This window comes from Manis pentadactyla, chromosome 3 (genome assembly GCF_030020395.1).
Source record: "Manis pentadactyla isolate mManPen7 chromosome 3, mManPen7.hap1, whole genome shotgun sequence".
NCBI lineage: Eukaryota > Metazoa > Chordata > Mammalia > Pholidota > Manidae > Manis > Manis pentadactyla.
The window spans coordinates 148,723,466-148,738,782 of NC_080021.1; the positions used below are offsets into that span (position 1 = coordinate 148,723,466).

At 39.7% G+C, this 15,317-nt stretch overlaps 1 protein-coding gene and 2 non-coding genes across 6 annotated transcripts in view; 2 read left to right on the forward strand and 1 right to left on the reverse strand.

Annotated features, from left to right (window-relative positions):
• NMRK1 (nicotinamide riboside kinase 1) overlaps positions 1-15,317 on the forward strand; it is a 38,312-nt gene that overhangs the window by 2,440 nt on the left and 20,555 nt on the right. For 2 of the 4 annotated variants that reach the window (XR_008996502.1, XM_036893426.2), the window contains exons 2-8: positions 1,898-1,951; positions 6,005-6,095; positions 6,373-6,421; positions 7,979-8,123; positions 8,203-8,274; positions 8,884-8,990; positions 12,718-12,801. Coding sequence is in view for 2 of the 4 variants with exons in the window: in XM_036893426.2 (XP_036749321.1) it covers positions 1,923-1,951; positions 6,005-6,095; positions 6,373-6,421; positions 7,979-8,123; positions 8,203-8,274; positions 8,884-8,990; positions 12,718-12,801 (577 nt within the window). In the remaining 2 variants the exon portion in view is untranslated. Of the gene's footprint in view, positions 1-1,897; positions 1,952-6,004; positions 6,096-6,372; positions 6,422-7,978; positions 8,124-8,202; positions 8,275-8,883; positions 8,991-9,170; positions 9,464-12,717; positions 12,802-15,317 lie in introns of all 4 variants that reach the window. The other 2 variants (XR_005026380.2, XM_036893428.2) reach the window with 2 other exon arrangements.
• On the reverse strand, positions 9,494-9,612 carry LOC118916480 (small nucleolar RNA SNORA5). Its single transcript, XR_005026405.2, has one exon. It is a non-coding gene; the product is annotated as a small nucleolar RNA SNORA5 (small nucleolar RNA).
• On the forward strand, positions 15,144-15,224 carry LOC118916481 (small nucleolar RNA SNORA12). Its single transcript, XR_005026406.1, has one exon. It is a non-coding gene; the product is annotated as a small nucleolar RNA SNORA12 (small nucleolar RNA).

The following is a 15,317-nucleotide window of genomic DNA, read 5'->3' on the forward strand; positions in this document are numbered from 1 at the left end:
AGCAAATATATACCCCATCAATAATACATCAATAAAAATGCCATCAATTATACATGTGAGCCTTACAATTTAGCCATATGCAACATCCTTTCTTTGCTGTCAGTAATAAAGTGCTTTTTAGCAGTGTGCAAAAAGGGAAGAAGTTAACTCTCTAGGTTTAGTTTCATATCTGGCTTTCCTACTTACTAGCTGTGTGACCTTGGGCATGTCAGTTCATTGTCTGGGCCCATTTTGATTTCTGCGAAATGAGGGGTGAACTATGATCTCTGAGGCTGAGAGTTTATGGTCTCACAAACTATCTAAACTTAAGCAAGGTGGCAAGAAATGGCAGAATTGTATCATTTTTTTTTTATTTTAGCCTGGTGAGGATATCAATCTACTATCATCTATTGCCAACATAATTTCATTGGAGGAAAGACATTTACCACCAAAAAAGTAAAGAAGATACCATCTCAGAATGAAAGGCAGCCTTTTCCTTTCCAAAATGTAGAGCTGGCAGCCTTGCCCTGACATAGTAATAATAATATTCCTTTGATACACTTCAGCAATTTGGGGGGAGGTATATATTCAACAGTGCAACTCCAGGTGAAATTCAGATGTCCAGCTTCTTCTGTTTTATTATTATCACAACCGTTGAATTCTTGTCTCATGTAGGTTTGTTCATGAGAGTGGAACCACCCTTAAGCAATTAGCTCTCAATTTGGAATATTCTGGATAAACTGAGAAGAAGCCAAAGAACAACAGCTCTCTTCACCAGGCTCTTCCCACCATGTGCCCCTCATTGAGCCTGGACACAAGTCAGGGATAGGACTCAGGGGGTTGCTGGGAGCCTCCAGCTCAGGAGCCACTCACCCTGGGTGGCACAGCCTAGGTCTCTGATCACCCAGCCAAGAGCATTTTCATCAGTCCAGGCCACGTCAGGAACCACTGCTCTAAAGCTCCCTCCAGCCGATCTTCACCTTTTCACTTCAGGAGGTGAAAATGGTTCACTAGAGTATCCACAGAATGCTTAGTGAACGTTGGGGGCCATATGTGAGACTACCCTCCATTCCCAAGGCCAGGGGTCACAGAGCCATGGCCTGTTGCCAAAACCTGACCTCCACCTGAACATTTGCAGTTTCCTGATAGGGAACACTCACTTTGAAATCCAGTAAGAGGAATATTATCCCAATAAAAAAAGAATCCCATTCTTCTCATTAGTAGACTTGTATTATCAAAAAGAAAAAGATTATACTTAGTTATTATTTTGTTTTGACTTTCATCAAAAAAATTGTGGAAATGTGTTTTCTCTCTTGTTATGTAAGTACCTACATAATGACCTTGATTCTCTGTCTTGGCTCACAAAGCCTCAAATATTTACTACCTGGCCCATTTCTGAAAAAGGTTGTCTACCCTGGCCCTAGATTTTGGCTTTTGGGTAAAGACAGAGCACCCTTAAAGGGAACTAACTTCCTTGTGCTCCCCGTTTCGGAAGGGAAAGGAGAGAGCAAGCTGTGCTGGTTTCCTGCCATGGGGGTAGTGGATCATCTCCTACTGGTAAAAGGCAGCCTAGCTAAGAAAGTATGAGACTCTGGTGTGCTCTGTGGCCTGCAATTCTTCTGTGCCCTTGAAAACAGACCTTCAAGGTCAATGCTTGGTCACAGGGGCCCTTTCAGTTCACTTGACTTCAGCGTACAGCCTCAGAGCACACACCAGCTCTTGGCACTTAGCAGTGGAGCGAGGCAGAGAGAAGCCACTGGAGTGTGAAGCTGTTGTGCTGACTGTGGGTCATCCAGGGGTGGGGTAACCCAGAGATCATGGTCATCTTTCCCCCTCAGCTGTCTCTCCTAATTCAGGACTCTTTCTTTTACCTTTTTAGACATCTAAATGATAAGCATTCGATTTTTTTTAATTTTAGGAAGACGTGATTTTCAAAGCTAATTATGAAAACATTTGTCATTGGAATCAGTGGGTGAGTAATTTTGCTGCAAACAGACGGTTCGAGGTACTTAGGATGCCCTACGGGTGTTTTCATGTGGACTTGGTGGGGAAGGAAAAGTAATGAGGATTCCTGAGAAGAGAAGGGCCACTGTTGAATATAAAACAGTGGCATGCTGGCTTTGTAAATGGCAACAGGAGAAGGGAGTCAGTAAGAAACTTTGCGTACTTTCCCATTTATTTTATGGAGCCAACACAGGAAGTAAGACCTGGTCAGATGCTACTTTGGTTCAAGATGCTTTGTAATTCTCCATTTGGCTGCTCCTCCAGCATGATGTAAGAAAAAAAATCTGTCTTTTCTTTCCTCTTATGCCCAGCTTCAGACATGTGGAATATGGGACTACCTCACCTCCACTCCTTTTCCCCCATCCTGAGCATGACTTTACATCCTGAGCTAGTTCTAGTTGTCCTGACATAATTATTAGTTGTGTGCCCCACTCCCTCTCTAAAGTGTTTCCCACATTACATGGTCACCCGACCTATGGTAGGTGAGGTGGGCATGCAAACAAGACATCAACAACTCAAGAAAGCATTAGTTATTTCACTACTGTTTTAAGTTCATCTTTCTTCTGAGTGCATTCATGTTATGTGTGGTCCAATTAATAAAATCTTTGAGGCTATTAAAAGTTTTTAATCGGCAAGATCATTGTATTACTGTATTACATTAGTAAGTCATCAGAAGTAAAATTGAATGAATTCACTGTCAGAACTCTGCCTTATCTTGCTGCCATCTAATCAGAACTGAAGTTTAGCTTTTCTCTGCATGGCCTCTCTTGTCCATCCCCTCTTTCCACACTAACTGCCACCATCCTAATTCAGGCCTTCATTCCCTAAGTCCCATCTCCCCATCTTAATCTTTCCTAAATACTTCTACCAGTTTAATTGTCATACAAAAACTTTTTAAGTTATTCTCTCACCTGGTGAACAATATTCAGTGGTTCCCAGTTGTCTAGAATGAAATCTGAATATCCTAGTATATGAAGACCATACATAAACAGTAAAAGAAATATACTAGCTTCAGGGGAGGGCGAGCTGCAGAAAAGGCTTGACACAGGAGCGTAGGATATCACTGATTACCCAGTTTCTCTTTGTCTCTGTGTATTCTTCCATTTGGTTTCATCCTAGAGTTGGCTCCCATTTTTGGTCCCAAGGGGCTACTATCACATCCCAGTAAAGTGCTTCCCTTCTCCTAGTTGATGGGGCTCCCTGTGAGGAGCCCAGCCACCTACAGTCACTGGGTGGCAGGGAGGGACTTAACTTGATTGGTTTAGGCCAGTGGGGCCCTGCTCTGGAGTTAAGAGTGGCATTCTTCCAAACCAGAACTTGGAAAGGGGTGAAACCTGGGGATGCAACCATCAAGTCTACTACAGCATCCAATCCCACTTTGATTCTGCCTATGTGAATAAAATTCCCCTCTTGAGAGTATTCCACCACAGCGTCCTCTTTAGAAACTGCCTCGTACTTCCTGGCCACGCGTCCTGTACTACCCCATGACTCCCTGAGAAAGCTGCCTCTTCATGCTCTCTTCCTCGGCACTTGCCGGGGTTTCATTATAATGCCTGCCTGCTTCTGTGACGGTCCTGCCGGACTCATGCGGTGGCCCCTGCATCGTCCTTCCTCCAGATTCACTGCTGTATCTCTCTTGTTTACTTCTTGCTGCCCTATGAAGTAATTATTCAACTAAGACTGCAGGAATAGTAGGGGTTCGAAAGGATTCATGACCCTCTGGAAAATTTGTATGTGGGAAGATGTTCATTTTCTGGGAAAAGGGTTTATGACCTTCATCAGATCCTTGCAGAGTTCCATGATGTTAAAAAAAACTTACGGTTCATGAGCATTGGAGTTAGACCTTGTATCCCGTCTCCCATTACTTGTTAGTTGTTACCCTGGGCAAGTTTTATGAGTATACAACTTACCAATCCTTAGTTTCCTCAACTGGGAAATGTGAGTATTAATATCTACCTGTTGCAGAGTGGATTCTCCACTTAAGTAACTACAGACAGCTTTTTTACTTCTCCCTAGTCCACTGCCATGTCCCAAATACAGTGACCCCTCTTGTTACCTGGCATGTCAAAAACAAATGGACCAGTTACACCTTTAAGTGGGCATTGTGAACAAGGAAGGAAGTGGCCCCAAGTAATACCCATGAAATAAATCCTAGGATAAAACACACTCCTGTCTGGGCCCTTCCCCCTAATACTGGATAGCACCTGCGGGGAGGTGAGCTGCGGTGCATGGTGATTTTGAGCACGTGCAGCAGAAGAGTGGAGCCTTAAGGTGTCACCTGAGCAGGAGGGTTGCTTTCCAAGTAGATGTCCTGGGCTCAGACCTGTTAAATCTTGTTAAATCGCTCTGCCATCTTGCTGACCTGGACTGCCTTTTAGCTGGTCCGTCTCCAAATCTACAAAACTGGAGTGTTTGTTTCTAACTGGCTAAGTCAGTGAGAAGGAATCTAATTACTGTTGGTTTGACTGCATCATCTTAACAAAAGAGGTAAGTCTAGAAAATGACACATTTTTCTAGCCAGATTGCTCATACTGTAGTAAAGTTACCCCTATTTACTATGTATTTTAAACAAAAGTTCAGTATCTAAACTGGAAATTGAATAAGATTACAGACATTTTAGTTAAAGGGAAAAAAATTTATAATAGTATTTACTCAAGGCTTAGGGCAATACCCACCCACTTTTCCCTGTTTTCAAAGAGATCACCCATGTGCTACCCAACTGTGTATTTTAAGGTTAAATGAAAAAATTTTTGAATGAAGAATAAGGTACTTAAGGTAATAATTGAATTATATTCAGTAAACAATTTTGATGGATAAATATTAGTTCCTTTTCCCTTTTCTGGATTATCATCTTATTGTAGTTTATCTCATCTGGGATTAGACAGGTTCTTGCAAATAAATGTGCAGTTAGGAGTTTTTTGTGTTGTGGACATTTGGTGGTGTGGTGAAGATTTAACAGTAGTGGTTTTAAGTGCACAAAATAAAATATAGTACAAAGGAAGCCGGTTAATGTTGAAATAGTTACAAAAGCATTTTTAAAAACAAACTTCTAGTGGTGTGATAAATATGCTTCTTTGATAACTCATTGAATAGCAGTGTCCAATGGTGGTTCTTAAAACTGCCATAAATGTGAAATAATAAGTATCAAAAATGCTGCAAGATATCTTGCCTCGACTGCAACATGTTATGAAAATATCCATGATTTCTATTGGTGACAGAGTCACAGGTACTGTTTGTTACTTACATTTATAATTAAAGCAAATGCTAAAATTCTGTTAGAATGTAGTGAAAGTAAAGATGTAATATCTTTCCAATTAAGTTCACACAGACCATGAAACTGTCCACAGATCTTTTGGAGCATCAGCCCCAGGTCAAAAGAATTCTGACGACTAAGTAAAGAAGTGCCTCCCCAGTGCTATGCACAGTGCTGGATGCTGGAAAGCCAGATACACTGAGGAATTAGTCATGGTCCCCATTCTCACTGATGTCCAGCCAGAAGGGACAAGTAACTGACCGGTATGATAAGCTACAGTGGACCTGCCAGTTAGTCTCAAAGTGGACTGAGATTAAGGAGAAAGGAGGCATCAGAGAACAGATGTGAATTCATTATAATAAGCCACTCTTCCATTTTCCCCACTGTGCATTGAAACAAAAGCAAAATGACCAGATGCAGTTTGATATACTTACAACAAAATGTGCTAGATACTCTCTGTATAGCATAAGAATCCTGTGAATATTTTGCCATAGACAAAAAATTATTTTGCTTCCAACACAATAGCTGCATTTTTCAGTCTTAGAATAGTCATTACCTTTTTTCTCCTTTTTTCCAAGCTTATTTATTATCATTTATTACATTAGATCTACTTATGCCTATGGTTTTGCCAACATAGCTATGAAAAAATTCTTTTTAGAGATTACATATTGTTTTAAATATACTTTTCCTAAGATAATTTAAAAATTTTTTTTTCAATGCATCTGCCATCTTAGTATTTTCATTTTCTTCTCCTTTTTTTTGGTGCAGTGTGACAAATGGTGGGAAGACAACATTGGCTATGAATTTGCAGAAACACCTCCAAAACTGCAGTGTCATATCTCAGGATGATTTCTTTAAGGTACCTATAAAACTTCTTAGATAACACAAAACAGTTCTAGTAGCAAAGTTAATTATACCCAAAAAGCCTTTCTTGAGTGATACAGCTTTTGCAGGAAAGATAGATGCTGTGCAGTAGTACACTATATTCACTAGATGGCACCACTTGTCAGTGCTGCTGCTTTGATTTTTACTTTACCTCATCATGCAAAGCTTTTGTTAATTTATCGCCTCTTCATTCTATAGTTGTATTATTTCTGGACTGCACGGTTGTGATGGATACTTTATTATTTTTCCAGCCAGAGTCTGAGATAGAGATAGATAAAAATGGATTTCTGCAGTATGATGGTAAGTCTATGAGCTTGTAAAACATGTACTAATGTTCATTTTCAAACCCAAACTAACTTTGGTATCTATGCAGATGGTCTCAAAATGTGTTTAACTATATTGCTGTGCTTTAAACCTGCTTTTTAAAAGGTGTCTGATTTAAGTTCAACTATTTAAATAATGAAACCTTTTTCCCAGGGTATTCGGTTCTGCCCTGCTTGAGGCATATGTAACTGACTGCACTTCTCTCTCCTCTCCTACCAGTCTTGCCTGGAGCAAAGTCTAATAAGCACATCCTCTGTGCTTACCTTCCCAGTGACCAAGGTGTACTGGGCAACAGTCTTTTCTTTTCACTGCTCAAAAAGGATATTTTTTAGATGGATTCATCTCCCTCCCTTGCCCAATCTAACACTGCTTTAAAGCCAAAGAATTAAAGTCTCTCAATATACTTATTTTCCTGTAGAGAATACCATGCTAATAAACTATATTTAATGGTCTTAATCAACTTCTATGATTAACAAGATGATCATTAGTGGTTATGCAACGTAACAACAGAAAGAGCTCTCTTAAAGAGCCACAAAGTATGTTCTTTATTTTTAACCTTGATAACCTTGGAGGAAAAATGTTGTGTAATCAGTTCTTAATGTCACATGATAGCTTTGGAAGAGGTAACATCCTGTGTTCTCACGTTCTTGTGTCTTGAGCTGCAGCCAGAGTATGTTTTTCTTCTATTCCCCTCCTCTAAAGGTTGTAAGGAAAATTATTCAAAGTAAGAGTTAAAAAGGAAAAACAGTTTCAACAATTGACAAAGAATTATTCCTAATTCAGATGTTCTTACAAACTATTGAGAAAAACACTAATATCTCAATTGAGCTTAAGTGGCTCTAGTTCTGGAATAGGGCTCAGAATTTGTATTTTTGAAAAGTTTCCAGATGATGGTAATGCTGCTGGTCTAAGTAAGTGCCACATTTTGAGAATTACTATTATGGGATATTTTCCTAGGATACTTTTCTGGAATTATAATTGTAAATTCAAAAAGTATGCACATTTTAGAGTCTGAACACGACATATTTGTGTCCCTTGTAAATTGTTTTATAATTTCCCTCCTCTCATTTATCTGTAAGATCCCTTTTTATATTAAAGTTAGCAACCTTTGCCAAATACATTGCAGATATTTTCCTCAATGTGTCATTTGCCTTTCAAACCAATTTATAGATACTTTGTCATCCAAAAATGTTAAACTTTTGTGTAGTCAGTAGGGAGTAAAAGTTACAGATAAAGCAAGATCAGCCATGAGTTTACAATGGTCAAAGCTGTTAAATTACTGGGACATGGGAGTTAACTGTGTTCTCTACCTTTGTATATATTTGAGATTGTCCATAATAAAAATGTTTCAGACATGCCAATTTATCAATATTAGAGTTTAAATTATCTAAAATATTTGTTAGGTATTTTGAACGGTAAATAAAATAGTGTTTTAGTACATATTTATAGAGTTCTGGATATACTCATCATAAAAAGCCCCCATTGTAAAACTTGTGTTGTACTAATTTCGTGTTTTTGCATGTTTGTTTGAAGTGCTTGAGGCGCTCGACATGGAAAAAATGATGTCCGCCATTTCTTGCTGGATGGAAAGTCCGAGACACTCTCTGGTAGAAGATGGGGGAAGCACTGAGGAAATTTCCATATTAATCATCGAAGGTTTCCTTCTCTTTAATTATAAGTAAGCATCCTTGCTCTGATATTGACTCTGAATGAATGGGGAAAAAAACCTTTGTGAACTAAATATGCTGTTATTTTAGGCCACTTGACAGTCTATGGCGTAGAAGCTACTTTCTGACCATTCCATATGAAGAATGTAAGAGGAGGAGGAGGTAAATTTTGAAATCACCTTTATGGATTGTGATTTAAAAGACAACATGTTGGAGAATTTAGGAAAACAACATTAGTAAGCAATGTTTATATGTCTCTTTCAAACAAGGGAAGCCCCAGCTCTTCCACACAAAGAGCATACTTCCTTCCACAAATGATCATTGACATGAAATAACACATATTACTTTTCTCAGAAAAGGCCCTTATATAAAAAATAGTTGGCTCATTTCTCCTAAATCTTCAAATGAAGCGATTCCGCATTGATTATGATTTTAAATTAGTGGGCCTATATTCCCCTACTGCACACAGAACACCAGTTTAAAGCTTAATCTAATGTAGCAGTTTATCTATCACTGTTTGCATTGATATTTGTCTCTCCATTATTTTATTAGGCACTAAAGGGGTAAAAGATAATTATGCATGATAGTGACTTACAAAAATTAATTTTTGGATCAGAGAACTAACTCCATTTTACTGTCTCTGTAACTGACATTGGATGGGTAGCCTTAATCCTGTTTAGATTTGATTTCTGAGTGATTTTGCCATTATCCTGACCCTTGTTATTTTACTTTATCAATTGTGTGTTTCTGTCAACATAAATGTTTTGCTAGTACGAGGGTCTATGAGCCTCCAGATGTCCCAGGGTACTTCGATGGCCATGTGTGGCCCATGTACCTAAAGCACAGACAAGAAGTAGAGGACATCCCGTGGGAAATTGGTAAGTGCCTTTTCTCCCTCCGTGAAAGGCCTTTTATGTGTCATTGCCTCAAAGTACATGAAAGAAAGGACTTTTGGAGACATTTTTCTCATGTGTTGCATTATAAAGGGACACTTGAGCCAGAACACTCTGGGCTCCCCTCTTCCATAACTGGGCCTTCTGGTTTCTCTTTCTCTATAGCTCTTGTTGAAAGCTTGCCAACTTCTAGATGGTCATTCATGTAACAGACACTTAATTGAAATCCTTCTGTGTACAAGGCACTGCCCTGATCACGTCAAGGAAAATAAGGCAGACCCAGCCCCTGGTCTTACGAGCCAACATTGTACAGTGCATCACACTAAAGACACTGGCTGCATGAGCCTGTCCTTTCTAGCTGTGCAAACTACTGGGACCCTGAGCTTGGGGACTGTCTGAGTTCCAGCAATCAGGGAAGCCTTCCTTGAGGAAGCAATTGTTAAACCACATTCTGACAGGTTTGTTTGTTTTTTTGATTTTTAATGATGCCATGTCTGCAGCCAAACTTATCCTCAGATCCCAGGGCATGGGGCCTGGAGCCCATGAGCTTCAGAATTTTCTGTGGCAGCCATCTGGGCTCACAGAATGGGTGACAGGTTTAACTGGACAAAGAGAGGTGGGTTGGGAATATAGAAGATCACCCCAGACAGTGGGTATGGTACACAAAAAAAGGCCAGGGGAGGGAAGGAATGAGCAGCTCCTGAAAGAAGGTTAGTGTGCTGTGGTAGAGAAAACCAAGAGAGAGGTGATGCTGGAGGTTTCGGAGGCCCCAAGGCCCGCAAGGCCAGCTAACATCCTGGTTCGCTTTCCCAAGAAAAATAGGAAGCCATCATCAGAGATACTTTAATCGAGGACAGGTAGATATCAAACTTGTTTTAGTAAGCTCCCCCTGGCTTTGTGGGCATGTGTACTCAGCAGAACAGGGCGATAGACTGGGTATGGGGGGTGCAGGAGGTTGAGGTGTCCAGGACAACACCCCAGGAACTGGCAGTGTTACTTCAGAAAACAGAAAAAAGTGAAAGGGTTGCAGCTTTGTAAGGGAGGGATGGGAGTCTGTTTTGCACATAATGAGCTTGAGATGCCTGAGACTAAAGTAGCCATTAGGGTGTAAACATCTGGGTCTGTGAGCCCAGCTAAAAACAGATTGCTGGGAAATGGAGCTCAGCTTCTCCAGTACAGGAGGCTGGAGAGAGAAGGCTGTTGGATGGGGTAGAGGAATCAGATCTGACCTATACTCTTCTGAATAAAGGGCATTACCCCTGTTGTGAGAAGCCCCTTGGCCTCCAGGGCAGCTCTGTCAGAGCCAAGCAGAAAGCGCATGGGGCATGCCTACCGTCCAGCTGCTCTTTGATCTCTTCTTCAGTCCAGCTCAACCCTCCTCCCCGTCCCCAGAGCCACTGCTATTGTTCTGGCCAGACCACTTCCAGCTTTGAACACTGGTTGCAGGGACATCCTCTTCTTACTGCTCTTCTCCCTCTCCATCTAATTGCAATCTAACCATGACCCTGCTTTGCTTAAAAACCTTCAAAGCTAGAACAAAAAGACATCCTACAGTATGGGAGAATATATTCGTAAATGACATGTCTGATAAGGGGTTGACATCCAAGTTCACGCACCTCAACAAACAAAAAGCAAATAAGCCAATTAAAAAATGGGCAGAGGAGCTGAACAGACACTTCTCTAAAGAAGAAAGTCAGATGGCCAACAGGCACATGAAAAGATGCTCCACATCACTAGTCATGAGAAAAATGCAAATTAAAACCACAATGAGGTATCACCTTACACCAGTTAGGATGGCCAACATCCAAAAGACAAACAACAACAAATGTTGGCAAGGATGTGGAGAAAGGGGAACCCTCCTACCCTGCTGGTGGGAATGTAAACTAATTCAGCCATTGTGGAAAGCAGTATGGAGGTTCCTCAAAAAACTCAAAATAGAAATACCATTTGACCCAGGAATTCCAGTCGTAGGAATTTACCCTAAGAATGCAGGAGCCCAGTTTGAAAAAGACATATGCACCTCAATCGCAGCACTACTTACAATAGCCAAGAAATGAAAGCAACCTAAGTGTCCATCAGTAGATGAGTGGATAAAGAAGATGTGATACATATACACAATGGAATATTATTCAGCCACAAGAAAACAAATCCCACCATTTGCAACAACATGGATGGAGCTAGAGGGTATTATGCTCAGTGAAATAAGCCAAGTGGAGAAAGACAAGTACCAAATGATATCACTCATCTGTGGAGTATAAGAACAAAGCAAAAACTAAAGGAACAAAACAGTAATAGACTCACAGAACCCAAGAATGGACTAACAATTACCAAAGGGAAAGGGACTGGGGAGGATGGGTGGGAAGGGAGGGATAAGGGGCATTATGATTAGCACACATAATGTAGTGGGGGTGGGGGGGGACATGAGAAAGACAGTATATACAGAGAAGACAAGTAATGACTCCATAGCATCTCACTACACAGATGGACAGTGACTGTAATGGGGTATGTCAGGGGGACTTGATAATAGGGAGAGTCTAGTAACCATAATGTTGTTCAAGTAATTGTACATTAACAATATCAAAAGAAAAAAAAATCCTACTAGAAGGATAAGGTAAGTTCCCCAAATTCACCTCATTTCCTTTCTCTGAGTATATATGGGATAAATTAAGATGCTTGTACATGCAGCAATGAAACTCTAAAACAAGTTAATCTTTAGTATCTAAGATGGATCTTGTCTAGAGAAATATTAAACTGTTTTGGCAGACTCAATAAAGTTTTAATCATTAAGAAAAAAAAAAGAACTTCAAAGCATCTACAGCTCTTCAGGATAAAATCCAAGACCTTCAATGAGTAAGGCACAGCCTTGCTCTAAAATCTCATCTCTCCACTGTCCCTGCCTTCCTACATTCTACCCTTCCCGAACTGCTGCTTTTTCTTAACAAAGTTCTCTGCTACGTCCCTATACCCACAGTTTCTGGCTATAAAGTACTGTCCTCCTTTTAACCTACATCTAACTTTTCTCCAAAACTGACTGTGCTAGTTTTGGTAAAAATATTTGTCTCCTGGCCTGGAGAATTTTGATTAAGCACATATGTGGCAGAACCCAGACCCCTGCATGGTTTAAGAAGCTTTGCAGGTAATCCTGAGGCAAAAGGAAGTTGGAGAACTGTTCCCTTAAGTTACTCTTTTTGGGAGGCACCTTTATGGTGCTCCCAAAGTGCTGTATGCACAATGCCACTTAATTCCCTTCCTTCCTTCCTTCCATCTTCCTTCTTTTTTTTTTCTTTAACATTCTCACTAATTTTTCTCCCTTCACCCATCCCCCCACCCCTTTCCCCTTTGGCAACCACCCCTCTGTTTTCTGTTTCTGAGTCTGTTTCTGTTTTTGTTTCTTTATTCATTTGTTTTTTAGATTCCACATACAAGTGAAATTTTATAGCATTAGTCTTTCTCTGACTTCTTTCATTTGGTATAATAATACTCTCTAGATCCAGCCATGTTATCCAAGATTTCATTCTTGCCATTTTCTACCTACTGCTCCTATCTGTAATCTATTTCTCTCTCTAATGGCTGTTAATTTCTTTCTTAAGTTACAGTCCTTGGTTCTTTGGTTAAACCCATTGGTATTCTCAAGAGATGTCAGATGCCAGAGTAAGCTTCCTATATTAAGAAGCCTGTTAGCATTTGAACTGCTCTCTTTTCCCTTCCTCAGTTTACCTAGATGGAACAAAATCTGAAGAGGACCTCTTTTCACAAGTGTATGAAGATCTGTTACAAGAACTAGCAAAGCAAAAGTGTAACCATTGTCCTACTGAAGTAGATGGTGAAATAGTCCATCAGCCAGGAAAATAGTCCATTAACTACCCAATTATACATACTAGTATGCTCATATGGGAGTGATTATATCCATTCATTCATTACTTTAAAGATAATTCAGAATCACAAACTCTGGATCAGTTTGGGAAATTGATTATTTTGTTTGTGAGTTTTTTTAGGGTAAAAATATGTACCCTTTGTTATATTTCTTAATGATATTTATGTTGTTTATCTTAAATTGTTTAGTAGGTTAGTAGGTGGCTGTTGTTTCAATGGGACTGAAATTATCCTTTGGGCAAAGTGAAGTTAAAATGCTAATGATCTTGTTTAGAATGCCCTTCTCCTTTATTCCTCTTAAAGGTTGTCCATGAATTTATATTTTCCAAATACCTCAAAAAATTAATACAGCATTTTAATAATTAGTTGAGTGCTTAATTAAGGTTCTCATATTAGATGGCACATTTTGTAAGTGACAGAAATCCCCCTGTATTTGGTTTAAGCCAAAAGAAGGTCCAGGGGTAGCGGCTTCAGGCGCAACTGGATTAAGGAGCTCAAATGTGATCCTTAGGGCAGTGCCTCAGTTCTTCTTTCTTTTTGGTTTTAACTTGAAATCAACCTCTTTCTACTGACAGACATGATATCTCTTGGCAGCCCCATCCACCTAAGTCCAACATCCCCAGTGAAAAAAGACAGTTTATCTTTTTTCAAGATTTTCCACAAGCTGCTAAGTCTTGAAGCTGGGTGTTGGGAACAAGGAGCTTATATATTATTATTATTACTACTTTTATGTATGTTTAAATTCTTTATTTTAAACAGCTTTTTAAAAAGCAGTTTTCCTTTTTAGGCCAGCCAAGAAGTCCAAGGGAAGAGTTTAATTGGTCCTGCTTAGGTCACATGCCTTTTGCTAACCCAGCCACTGTGGCCGGGGAGATACATATTCTACTCTGATTAGCTAGGACTGGATCAAGTATTCATAATTGAATACCTCTCCTAGGGGCTTGTGATTTAAAGGGAGAAATTCCCCAAAGGGGAAGCAGGACAGGGGGTAAAAACCATACGAAGGATGAAAAAGCATGCTGGGAGAACAAAACTATAGAATAAGAGGCTCTTATATTTGAATTAGAAGGGTTTTCATGGCTAACACATAACAAATAAAATCATCAGCTAGCTCAAGAGAAGATGGCATAAGTCACTTCTTCAGTGAAAAGTATTACATGCTTTTGAGAAGCGACTACCCTTGTTCAAATGTCATCATCTCAATAAGAGATTTCCTTTGTCCTCATAAATTCCTGTCTGACCACAGGACTTAGCCCAGCCAGGCAGCCCATTGATCTGATCCCCTGAAGCAGAACCTCTTTTTGGAGCATTGTTGGCACCCTTTCTGGCCCTGAAGAGATACTTCCAGGGGCATTTCAGCCTCTGGACATCTTTACTGTTCCATCCTCTCACTAATAGCCAGTGCTCAGGTCCACTTCTCCTTTAGCAACTATGAGCTACCTTATGATCTGCCTGCTGATAAAGATGAAAAAAGCCTTGATCATGTAGCTCAGGCAAATCGCATCTAGCTCCAAACCAAATGCCAGCTTTTGCCATCAGTTACAAGGCCCAAGAACAGCAGATATGTTTTGACAGTCCCTGAAAGCCCACAAGAAAGCACACTTCCGTGTGTGTGACAGCCTCCTCTTTCCTTCCCTGTGTACTACAGGCTCATAAGGAGTATTCAGCTATGCCTGTTCAGGTCTTGCTTGTGTTCTAGATATTGTATAAAGATAAAAGAGAAAACAATAACAGAAATGTTAGAAGCGCCAAAATCCAAAGCAGATCAGCTTTTCCTACCTCCATGATTTATGTTAGTTTTTTCTTTCCAGTTACATAAATAAGTTATGGTATTATTTACAGTAACCCACCACCTTTCCCAGTTCTTCCAACCACAGTTTCCTGGCAAAGCCAGCCTAGAGGGATCCTTAGCATAGTCTGGTTTAACCCATAGTTTGGGACTGAGCTAGCTGGGAAACCTTTCAGATGTTTCAATTGACTATTCTTCAAGTTTCGCATAACATCTCGTAACCCTACGTAACTAATTTTCCATTCTAAGTATATAAAATTGTAATTATGATAAAATAATAACAATGAAAGGGAAATAGCAAAGATTGAATTTAATTATTAATGAAACAAATAACCCAGGAGAGTAAGAATATAAAATATGTTTAATCTTTACTTAAATCCAAAATTTGAGGCTAAATTTAGTCATTCCCTATTCTCACTATAATAAGGCAGTTTAGCCACCAAGAACATCTGAGGTCTTTTGAGAGTATTTATTTTCCTTATGGTGCTTTTCTTTCTGGCATACTTGTTAAGTTTTCAAATGGGCCTGGCTCTGCCATGTGTATTATATATACATCCATTGTTTTTGCTATTCATATCAGTCTTTCTTTTACATGGTTACACAGTTAATCACTATTCTTATTTCTGTTTTTAAACTAACAGTTAATATTT